Source organism: Neomonachus schauinslandi, chromosome 12 (assembly GCF_002201575.2).
Source record: "Neomonachus schauinslandi chromosome 12, ASM220157v2, whole genome shotgun sequence".
NCBI classification, from domain to species: domain Eukaryota; kingdom Metazoa; phylum Chordata; class Mammalia; order Carnivora; family Phocidae; genus Neomonachus; species Neomonachus schauinslandi.
Genome location: NC_058414.1, coordinates 37,468,709 through 37,481,210, shown reverse-complemented (window position 1 = coordinate 37,481,210; position 12,502 = coordinate 37,468,709). Strand labels below are relative to the sequence as shown.

The 12,502-nt window shown below is 39.7% G+C and overlaps 1 protein-coding gene across 4 annotated transcripts in view; it reads right to left on the bottom strand.

Annotated features, from left to right (window-relative positions):
- The window catches only part of PPP1R9A (protein phosphatase 1 regulatory subunit 9A), a 296,367-nt gene extending 285,757 nt beyond the window's left edge, over window positions 1–10,610 (bottom strand). For all 4 annotated transcript variants that reach the window (XM_021689634.2, XM_021689633.2, XM_021689637.2 and 1 more), the window contains exon 1: window positions 9,109–10,610. In XM_021689634.2, the coding sequence (XP_021545309.1) occupies window positions 9,109–10,503 (1,395 nt within the window). In that variant the 5' untranslated portion in view covers window positions 10,504–10,610. The remainder of the gene's footprint in view (window positions 1–9,108) is intronic.
- Window positions 10,611–12,502: the final 1,892 nt, after the last annotated feature.

Here is a 12,502-nt window from a genome sequence, read left to right as displayed (position 1 = left end):
ACCGACTCACAAGCTGATCTTAAATACCAACCAATAAACCCGCTTTCCCCTCTCCTCAACTGAGGTCCCTTACAGTGGAAGGAAAACTCTTCAAAACCCTGAACAGGTACCTCTGATTTTGAGTACAATTTAAAATCCTTGTATTTGGGGCGCCTGGGTGGCTCGGTCAGTTAAGCGTCTGCCTTCGGCTCAGGTCATGATCCCGGGGTCCTGGGATCAAGTGCCCTGTCGGGCTCCCTGCTCAGTGGGGGGTCTGCTTCTCCCTCTCCCTCTGATCCTCCCCATCCCCTCATGCTCTCTCTCAAATAAATAAAATCTTTAAAAATAAAATAAATAAAATCCTTGTATTCAAGATTAGACAAATTTTCAAGCATGAATGTACCCCCCGTGGAACTCTATCCTGACATGCTTTTGGGAAAGAGGAACATAAGTAAAAAGTAATTTTTGGAGGGCAGCTCTTAAGTGGATGAAAGAGAAGGGTCCGCCCCACTGTACAGAGACAGACCTGAAGGCACAGAGTCACTCAGTTTCTCAGGGTTATGCCAGTCCAAAAGCATCACGGGGAAAATTCCACAGAGCTACTGTGGAAGCCTCTCACCTGGTCACTCCTCCATAATCAGGACTCTTTATCTTTTAGATCCTTGCCAACCACTACGTGTTCCAATCTAGCCCACTGTATTTCAGCTGGTATAGAAAACAACTTGGAGGATCAGCTTTCCCCAAAATAAAACTCATTATCTGACTTAAAGAGAGGAAACTAACAGGTCTATGAGCCATTTCACCTAAAACCACTTTTCCTGATACATAAATATACAGGGGAAACTTTTAACACTACAAATGCTTTTCTTAAATCCCTCTGAAAATAGATTAAGTGAAGAACAAAACTTTCCTCCTCCTGAAAGATAAAATTTCCAGATGTCTTTATACTCTGCCTGATTCATTGTCCTTTTTGTAAGAACAGATGAGTGAGAGAGAGCAAGTTAGACTGAAAAATTAGGAATTTTGCAAAAAAAAAATTATCAATATCTCAATCATGTTGAACTATGCTATGAAGCTATTTCCAGAACAAAAGGGAGTGAAGCAATTAATATGTCAGCAACCATATTACAAAACATTTCTTTATTCTTAGGTTCCTCAGAAGGGTGTTTAATATATAGTTCAACCCATACTTGCAAAAGTTGAGTTTCTCTAAAAAGCCACTCTATAAAAATGTGCTCCCTTGGATTTAAAATTTTCATCATTTTAAACTATAATTTACAGCATAAATAACATTCTCAAGAGCAACTAATATAAATTCATTTCCACACTGCAACAAAAGATGTCCATTTCCCTTTGAAATAATAGCACAAACATTTATGATAGTGGTACTTATTGTACAAATCTGTTTAAGAGATAATCAGAGAATCACAAGAGCTTAACGCTGAGAAGGGGTCTTTTACAAGATAGCCTCCATTACAAATAAGAAAGCCAAGGCCTCAAGAGGCAATTTGTCAAGTTTACAGAACACCAAGTCACCCTTTGTGTTACTTTCATTACCAGTTAATACTATTTAATAGCAATATAGATACTATGCTTCAGTAAATAACATGCAATAAACTAAATGAATGCCTGCCCCAAATTACTCATCTCATAAGTGATTACATTACGATAACAGCCAAGTATGGCATATGAATTCTGTATTAAAATATTGAAGAATAAGGAGAATTTTAAAGATAAAGAGTGAAGTCTGTCTCTGAACAATCCCGATGAACGTAAAAGAATAATGAAAGCAACAACGTTAAGAGCAGTAGGATGGAAAGAAGCGGATCAGATCATCAGGAAAGGACAAGGGTCCCTCGTGCTAAGACCAATGTAAACATGAAATCAACATTAGTGCCTTTAACAATAGCCCTGCACTGAAGCAAACACTTAGACTCCATCGGTAGCAATTCAGATTACATGCGTGGAAGTCAGTGTCCCTCACAAGGGAGCTATTCCAACCATCCTCTTCACCACAGGCACCATTCTTCCCCAGTTTTCAAATACCCTCATCCCCTCCTGGACCCTGCTGTCTCCTCAGCTTGTTTTTGTTTTGTTTTGTTTCTCTCCATGAAATTGCATAAGGGGCAGACAGTATCTGTTGCTCCCACATCTTGTGACTTGCTCTTTAGACCGTGTCAGCACCCAGAAGATTCTTTTGCCCCTGCTCCTTAGGCTCTCCTATAGTCTGCTGTCCTCAGGGTATCTTAAATTTTACCATATCGCAAGTCACACTCATTGTATCTCCTACATTCCTTTCAAAAAGCATGCCCCTGATTCCATTTACATGAAATGTCCAGAAGAGGCAAATCTATAGAGACAGAAAGTAGATTAGTGTTTGCCAGAGGATGCCGGAAGAAGGGGGATTGGGAGTGACTGCTAAGAGGCACAAGGTTTCTTTCTAGGGTGATGGAAATGTTCTAGAATTAGATAACAGTGATGGTTGCACAACACTGTGCATATACTTAAAGCCATCGAATTGCATGGTGAATTTTATGTTATTTGAATTTTATCTCAATAAAAAACTGCAAATTAAAAATAAATGAAAATAAGCACATTCACAATGCTGTACACCTACACACACACACACACACACACAGGGTGTCCCTCCTTCTAACTTTCCTTTCACCTTGCAAAATAATAAACTCCCAAAGGTGGAATTATTAAAGCAGAAGCCAAATGATCATCTGTCAGCAATGTGCTATTCAAGAGCTAACTGGTGTGAGGGGAAAATTACACTAGATTACCTTGAAGGATTTTTCATCTTTAAGTATCTATGTCACAAACCAAAATGAAGAAACGAGAACCAGGGGGAAAATTTTTAAGTGACCAGGAAGAAAAAATATGAATCCTCTCTTCCCATTCAAAGTGAGAACTGTAGAATATAATGAAGCAAAAGAACAAAAATGAAGCAGATCCAAAAAGGAAGAACACAGAATATTAAGAAAAGAATATTAAGTAAATTAAATAACGGCACAAAAACCAAGAAATGATATTCAGAGTTTAATATACCAATGCTTGTTGTGTTTATGGAGAAATTATCCCATAGTTAACCATATCTCTCTAGAGAAATTCCGAAACCTTTTTTGTCCTTGAGTGGTGAAGAAGATGTTGCAAAAAAAATCTAATGCAGATGAGATTTAAATCAGATTACTACTGATGGGCATATAACTGGGTTAATAAGGTAAACAAGGTGTGGATAACAGAAGGTTATTTTCCCCTAAACACAGCCTCTTCCCTTTAAAATCCACTAACCCAACAACCAGTGTCCTTTGTGAGGAAGTTTAGAGGGGAAGACAAAAAATCATGGAGGATACAAAAAACAAAAAACTATATCTTTCTACTACAAATAAATGCCAGAAAACATCTGTAATAGTTTGTTGCAGAAAAGAACCCTTTTTTGACTACCAAATAACCAGTATTTAGTAAAATAGAGAAGAGGTATTAGTATACACACTCAATATTAGAAAAGGGGTACATTAAAATATTTGTATATTATATTTGTACAGTACATTAAAATATTTGATATATTTACCTGGTTATAAACCATAGGTTACAAGACATCAGAATTTTAAAGGAAGTCCAATTTAAATGTTATGACATCAAAGTTATCCAAATAAAAAGAAACTAAATAAGACAACAATCCTTATACTCCCTCTAGTTTATTAATTTAGGCTTCCAAAAAAATGAAAGAAACGGAATTTCTGAGTCTATCAAGAACTTCTTCCTCCTGTTTTTTATAATTAAAAACTTTTATACTGTTGTATAAAACCCTTGTGTGGTCTAACACAGGAGTCTAGGGTGTGACATTTTAATGACTCAAATTTTTTATGTATTTAGGGATCATAATCCACTCTTGTATCCACAACCATCATGCGCATTACAACTTTACACCTGTGTCAGCTTCCAAGAACACAATGCCATACAACCAGCTACAGAAGACCAATCTGGAAAGAACGTGTTAAAGGAGCTTCCCCAACATTCTGTGACCAGCTCCTTTCAGAAGTGAGAAAACTGTACTTCACAATCATATTCCAAACAGCGATCTGTTGACGAGCAGCCTCAGCACCCACTTGAGATCTTTTTAGGAATACACCATCTCACCTGAGACCTACTGTTTGTGAATTTGCTCTATTATTGAAGAATATTAAATTCTGTTATAAAGGTCAAGAAAACAAATGGGATGGGCGCCTGGGTGGCTCAGTTGGTTAAGCGACTGCCTTCGGCTCAGGTCATGATCCCAGGGTCCTGGGATCGAGTCCCACATCGGGCTCCCGGCTCAGCAGGAAGCCTGCTTCTCCCTCTCCCACTCCCCCTGCTTGTGCTCCTGCTCTCGCTGTCTCTGTCTCTGTCAAATAAATAAATAAATAAATAAATAAAAATCTTAAAAAAAAAAAGAAAACAAAACAAATGGGATGGATGAAACTCGTAAGTGATGGTCACTAATGGTAAGTAAGCTAACAGCTTAGGAGGTAAAGGCAACACTCCGAGGCTCAATTAGATATAGATAATAAGAGCTTATAAGCTTCTAAAACGAAGGCCAAGTTCTTAAGATATGTTAAAAATAGGTAAGTTAGTAAGCTGTAAGACATTCCAAAATAGAAAATATGATGGAACAAACAAGAGGTTCACTTGTAGAAAAGAAAAGGATGGAATGACCAAGTCATCATCGTGCCATCTCTAGACTGCCAGACACGCCATCTCTGTATCAGCCACCCACCGAGGATGCCCAGCCTGGTCTTACTCCAGACCCGCAGGTGCCTGTCCCAACAAACACAAAGAAAACCCAGGGAAACTGGCAAAGCTACAGCTGTATGTAAGTGTACTTGTACCCTCTCTCGTCTGTAGAGCAAATACCATGATATCATGAGCTGAGGGGATTATTAGTATCTGGAGCCCTTGCTCAAAATCAGCTGTGGTCCTCATAACCGCACCCTCAATGGGAAGGGTGATGTGAAAGCGAGAAGGTCGGGACATAGGAATATCGCATACCCGGGCCTCAGGTCGTAGGTCGTGTGGTCCTTCCAACCTTTGCACCTTAGCTGTGTTAACTTTCCCCATGGCTTTCCTCTTGCTTCTGGCTGTTTAAACTGATTTGATAAATACTGTGATTCAAACATTTAACTTGCTGAGCCTATTCCATAACCCGTGGGAAAGCCGATGGTCTACTTGGAGGCTAACCTTTGCATCAAGGTGATTTACCCCAAAATACCTACTGAATCAGAAATCTGCATTTTAAAAGATCCCCAGGTGATTCATGAGCATATTAAAGTTTAAGAGCACTGAGCAAGACTATCTGAAGAAAGAGAACGACAGAAATTTGGATCTCAGAACTATACTCTGAACACCATCCCGAATAAAAGGTCTCATATATGCCCTGTGTACCAACTCAGAGCCCCAAAAGAGAAAGAGAATGCTAAGGGACCCACTTTCAACAAGTATCATGTAAGATTTAGAGAAGCACTGCTGCCCTTGGTGATTCTCCTTTGAACCCCAGCTCCGTAAAGCTCCATACAGTTGGAGAAAACACTCAGAAAAATACAGCAGAACATAACATTAACCCTGCAATCCCCTTCTTGCTAAGGGAATTAGGAAAATACCCTTTTTCTTCTACGCTATGTTTCAAGAACATCTATCCAAAGGACACAAGGGTCCCAGAAACAGAGAAAGGGTTATGACTGCCTTAAAAAGGTTACAGGGACCTTAGAAAGAGAATCCAAGAACAGTTCAGCCGAATAGCCTGAGAAGCATCCTTAACGGGCTATCCACTCCCCACCTCCCAGCAGTTCCTGACCTGATCGGCTCCAGTCATTTTATGTATTTATTACATTTTATTGTATATTGCACTGTTCCCCACACATAGTAAGGGCTCAGTAAATGTTCCAAATTAATAGAAAACAATAATGAAAAATATCACCCCTTCTCGCCTGGATTCATTTAAAGCAAATCTAATTAATTCAATCTCTTGGTTTTGAGAAATTCCTGAGAATGAAGGCTAATTCCAGATCTCAGATTAGCATGGTTCATAACACTCTCTCATTCCGTATCTCAAACTTGGATTTTATATTTTCCATTATTAATCAATTCCAGTCTAATTTTCCACAACACTGTGAAACATGTCAATCTATCCACTAAGAAACAATCCATTTCTAAATGTCACCAACAATTATGTATAAGTAATATGCTACACAGGAAAGATCAGATATCATTTTGATGCTTTTCTAGGTCCAGATTTAAGACATCTTAGGAAAGTATCTATTTAAAACATCTACAGAAGAACTGAAATAAAAACTGAGGAAATGATCATACACACACAAAGATCATAAACAAGATGTAAAACGAAAGTCTAAAAGTGTTGAGAATATTTACTCTAGTGAAGAATAAGATGAGAATATCAGGAAAAGAATATAAAAGTTCTAGAGATCATTTCTATAAAGAGTATGTAACCTGTAGTTGCTGAAAGAGGGATATGTTTAAATTTCAAAAGAAAAGATTCAGGTTGGAAATCATAATCTCCCATTCCACAAGAGAATCTCTACAAAAAGAATAAGAAAACATACATAGGGAATGGCTCAGCATATTCCCTTCCAAATGGTCTATCAAATCCTATTCAATCCATGCATTTAGCACAGCCAAGGACAGTTACAGTCCTCAGAGGACATTAGACTTTTCAGCACAGGTTTTCAGACTTTTTACATGGGTTTTAAATACCAACTGTTGAAGAACTGACTTCATCAGCTCACACAGGAAAGAGGTAACATTATAGATTTGTGTCTTCTACATCTAACAGCATGAGCACAGACACATGATAAGCTTTCAATAAATACTTGCTGAATTTCATTATTACCACCCTCTGAGGCAAAAATCCTAATTGGAGAATAATCTAAACACTACCATCACCAGCACCAGTAGAAAAGTAGTTCTCAAAATTTCCAAGTGAATCCACTTACATGTTAAACAATGAGAACAAGAAAGAGTAATTGTCTTATTCATTACAAAGTGCTAAGAATGAATCTTCTGTTTGCAAACTTAATCCACTCCAACTAGCACTGTTAACTGCCCATAAAACCTGGTGCATTACCTTTGTTTCACAAACCTTATGCTTGATGTTCTTGATAAAATGTGTTACAACTTATATGTATGTACTCTATTTCATTCTTTATTATATAAAATAATTTATTATATGAAAATTAAAAGGCAAAATGCTTTTTGTTATAAGCAATAGTAGGAAAAAAATCACTTGAATTTCAGAATATCATACTCCAAACCTGGTTTGTTCACCAATGAACAGCCATATTTCAATGAGAAATCCTTTAAAATGCATTAAACCCAACACCGTGTGTTATATTTTGTGCAGCACGGGACCCAAATACAAGGCTGGTGCCCCATTTGGTTGAGTGGGTAGTGTTCTACCTGATAAATTTTTGTAAGCTGCTATTCCCCCATTAGGGAGTTAGTCACTGGTTTTAACAAACTCCTTGAAGAGTTCATTTCAGTTATTCCTGCCTTGCTCAATGTGAAACAATTTAATCTTATTGCTTTCTTCCTAAGGGCTAGAAAGATGATGTTCAAAGGAAAGCACTTGGACAGGGAACATGCATGGTGAAATTAAGGAGCTCTCTGGGTAGGCCTGAAGGAAAGACACCTCTAAAGAGAGAGCCTAAGAATGGGGGGTGGGGGTGGAGGGGAATAGAGGGGAGAGGTTCACAAAGGAAAGTGGGAAAACACAGCAAAGAAACTTAGCTTACTCAGAAACCACACTCACATCTCTAGTTATTTTAAACATAGTGTAACTTGGCATGGCCCATTCTGATCCAGAACTTTTGTCTTACACTAATGAAATGAAAGTCTGCCTACTAACACCTATAAATAATTTCATAGATTATTACTTTATTTCAAATTAGTATTTCATAATTAAAGCAAAGTCAAATTTCTCTTTGCTTTGTAAATTATCTCTCTTACAGCCTTATATGGAAGTTTCAAAAGATGGAAATAACAATAGACAGTGATTTCAGATTCTTTTAAAAGATACCGTATCAAATTCCAAGTCTATCATATATACACACTGGACAAGCTAGGAGTCCCTAGAAAGTGGTTTCAAACTACACATTCTACCACCACAACCCTTCAGATTCCCCTAGGAGGGCATGCCAGATCTTAGGGCAGAGGCTGATGGGCAAGTACACTTTGAAAAAGCACTCCAGGAGACTGTGATACTCAACCCACCACCTCCTGCCCCTCCCGCCATTATCAGCTAATAATGTTTCACCACCCGCCACTGATGTACATTGTGTTATTTCTTCTACACCAAATGTTAACTAAATGAAGTCATTAGAATAGAGCATCTGAATTCAAATGGCATTTATCCAGCTTTTAAGAGGTCAAAACATATATGTGAATGACAAATCAATTTAATTTCCTTTCATAAAATTTCATTTCAGGACTACATCACAAATTCTGAACTCAAAGCTACTCACAGTCACAGCTTTCCAATTAAAGTATTTAAGTCCGCTAAGACATTTCCATGAATCAAACTTTCACTACTAAGTAGCAATACAAAAAAGAAAAAAAGTTAAGTTCCTACATTCTTCACAATCCACTTACACTTAAGTAAGAGAGAACTCAGATTTTTTAAGCAATTAAATAAAGACTATTATTTCAAGGTCAACCATACCTCTCTCATTGTACATTATGCCTCATAACCTAGAGTGTCCAGATTCAGAAAATTTTATTACTTATGGGGACTTTTAGTGAAACTAGTTAAAGAGGTAATTCTATTTCAAACTAACACTCCTGGTTTTCAGTGTTCATATTATTCATACTCCAGTCCACTGGAATGTATCTCACAATCCCCAAACTTCTTCAACTTTACTATTAGTCAATACTGGTTTAAGCAACCATAAAGCATATTAGGAAATACGTGGACACCTCCGAAACTTTTAAAATCACTTGACAACATGTGTATATCAACAACCGTGAATTCCTTATAGTTGTCAAATCTATTCTACATACATTTAGGCCCAAATACTAAAAAAAAAAAAAACAAAACTTAGAAAAAACTTCAAAAGCAAACTGAGAAAACATACTTACCTTAATTGGAGCACTACTAAACTTAATTTTCCTATTTGCTGGGATGTCTTCTTCTTCTGGCAATCCAACAATTTCCGAGTATTCCATATCAGGTTGATAATAATTGTTTTCATCACTCTCTTCCTGCTCATCCTGCTCAGTGCCTGTCTCTCCCCAGTCTGAATTATACCTGGATCTTACCCTGTACACATTATAGTCACTGTGCATGTAAACATGGGTACTCTCAAAATGATCTGAATCTTCAGGTACTTCCTTTCCACACCTGGATCCAGAAGCAGCAGCAGAGGTAAAATCACCACCTGCAAGGTCTTTCTTCTGATGCATTGCTGCCTCACTCCCAACTAAATTAGCTTCGGCGTCTTCTAAAGGTTCATTTTGTGGTGAAGGGATTTCTGACTCTGGCATTGCCTTATTTTCAGCACAAGGTTCTTCAGGAATGTCTCTGTCAATCCCGACAGGAGTCTCTTGGTTAGATGTGGAGTCCTCGGCGTCCTTGCTCTGCTGTGTCTCTTCACTGGGCACTGGGGCTAGAGAGGTACTTTTCAAAGCCACTTCTGGTACTGGAGTTGTATGACCCTTCTGAGCATCCTCTGCATCATCACCGTGTTTGCTTGGAGGAGCCCAAGAATTAGAATCCTTAAGGTGACCAAAGGTGTCAAGATTTGTAACAGTAACAGATGGTAGATTCAGGGGATAATGCCCAGTCACGGAGTATTCGTTGTTCTCTGCCTTCTCAGAAACAATGGCACTGGGGGAATCGGTGTTCTCAAATACTGCACTCAGTTGACTCACAGTTGGGGAGACAGCCTCTGTCCGGGAGCTAAGGCTGTCCAAGGAATCGGTACTGCCTCTGTTGGACTTCGAGCCACCCCATTCATCCTGAGGTTCACTCCCTCCAGGTTTCTCTCTCTTTGGGGAATAGCGGTTGTTTTGTCCTGATTCATGCACACTTCTCTCAAACATCTTCCGAGTTTCTGTGAACTTAGAATATGAAGGGCCATCGTACATTGTGTCAAATCTACTGATTCGCTCTGAAACGGAGGACTCCAACTTAACAACTGAGCCATCTGTTTTTTCCAGAAATTCTTTGGGCCTCATTCTTCTCTGCGGAGACGAAGGTCCACCTTTCCCCCTTGTTTTGGCAATGACTGCAGCGTTTTCATTGGGTTCCATACCCATCTGCATGAATAGATTCTTAATTCTGTTGACGTTGGAGCCGTATTTCCTCCCCCTGCTCTGCTGGGAGCCCTCACCTTCTTTTGTTTTTTGTTCCCCATCTGACTTGGGTTTGTCAAAGGTACTTTTCAGTGCCTGGAACTCAGTTCTATAAGCATTCCTGTGAGGAGAGGCACTTCTGAGAGTGGTTCGTTCACCTGAAGACTCGGTTTTCAACATTTTTACTTCAGGGGTGAAAAGCCAGTGTTCATAATGATCAGGAAAAAAAAAAACAAAAAAACAAAAAACAAAACACCTCTCTTCTCTAATCACCAGTATTTGGTCAAGAAAAAGTACCTCTCAAATGGCACACTGTATCAGTGATCCTCCCAACAGGTGTATTAGGAAATTATTCAGTCAAGAGTTACACAGAATGGCTTTTTCAAAGCAAGACTAGAGGTTCATCTGTAATAGAAAAGAATGAATTTCTAAATTCATTTACTTATTTGAACTTAAGGTTCATCAATTAATAATACACTTTTGAAAGTGGCTTAGCCATATGTCAAACAGAAAAAAAAATTACTTATTGGAATGGGAATTTAAAAGCCAAGTTATACCTCTGATTGGTCTTTGGTAACAAAAATGTTTCAAACACAATTTGGAGATCCCTAAAGAAATCGCACACTAATACACAAGTCACACATAAGTACAAGTACACTACGTTAGCCTAAGTTTCTGTTGCTTTTGTGAATGACCTTCAAAGAAACCAGCAGTTCACAGATCTTTAAGATATCATCAAACAGTTCAGAAAAAAATGAATTTCATTTGGGATGCTCCACATCAGGTAGAATTTATTCGTTCTGTATAAGCACAATTAGAAGTTTGGATTCTATGTTTCCAAAGTCCAAAAGATGCCTACAGAGGCTTATTTCACTCTCTCTGGTCCAATATTCTCATTTACAGCATTCCCAAAGCAACATTAGTACATTTTCAGACCAAAACAAGCAGAAGAAAGTTCTTAAATGAAAATAAGTTTCACTCTAAATGCACTCACATCTAATACCTGGAAGTTTCCTAAGAGTGGATACTATTAATTATAGAGTGAGACGTAGACTATCATGGGAATAAATGCAGGAGAACGTGACGATCAGAAGGCAAATATCATATGAAACCTCTTTTCATAGTCCTGATTAGTTTACTCCCACTTGCCTCTTACTACAAGCTCAAAACGCAACGCAATACATGCTTCCTGGTCTCCACTAGCCCACAGCTGGATTTTATATCAATATGCCATTAATCAAATATTTCAAGATCTGCTGAGGCGCAGACAGTGTAGTCCTAAAGATTTTTCATTTTGTTTTTTGCTTTGTTTGGTCTTTTAATATTAGGCCGAGCCATATCACCCTCACGCACAATCAGCTGAGGAAGCACACACTTCGACTTAAACCGCCTCCGAACTCGGCTTCTGGCCCAGCACGCATGCATGGCCCGTGCAGACAAACAAGAAAGGCTTGAGAGTGTGGTGCCTGTTTTTTGGTAAAGCATCGACAATCTCCTTGTCCCCTGACATTTGTTGAAGCCTTACACACCCTCCCCTCCCCCCTCCACAGCCACCCCACTCCCTCCCCCGGCCAATTCGAACCCGAGGGGGGCGGGGGCGGGGGAGATGGGGCCGCCGGGGGACTCAAAACCTGCCCTCACAAAAGACAAACATAAATAACACCAACTTGAGAGGCAGCCGGTTCCCAAGCCTGGTTCGGGACGCAATCCCTCGGCCCCGGGGCAGGGCCGGGAAAGCAGGTGACGCCAAGCGCTATGGTAGGAGGTCGCAGTCTAGCTTTGTGCCAAAAAGCACCTGAAGTCCTAACACATTGGCTGCGGCTCCCGGCGGCTGCCAGGCGGATCCCCGTGTGGCACGGGGAAAGCCGAGCTCCCTGGCCACATTAAAAAAAAGAAAAAGAAAAAAAATTACAGGGTAATGATAATAAATCCCTTTGTTTTTCCTGCCAACGTGCCAGGAAACAAAAGATCCCACTGATAATGCCTCCGATCCTCACCCTATCGCTCCCCAACCACAACCCACCCCCACCCCCAGCCTGCAACTCAGCCTTTGTACGTCCCGATTTTTTTCCTCTTCATCTCCACCCTCCCCAACTCCTCGCCCCGCGCACTGCCTCCCCCTTACCCGAGCGGGAGCCGCCGCCGGCGGGGAGGGTCGGGCGGCCGCGGCTCCCACCCC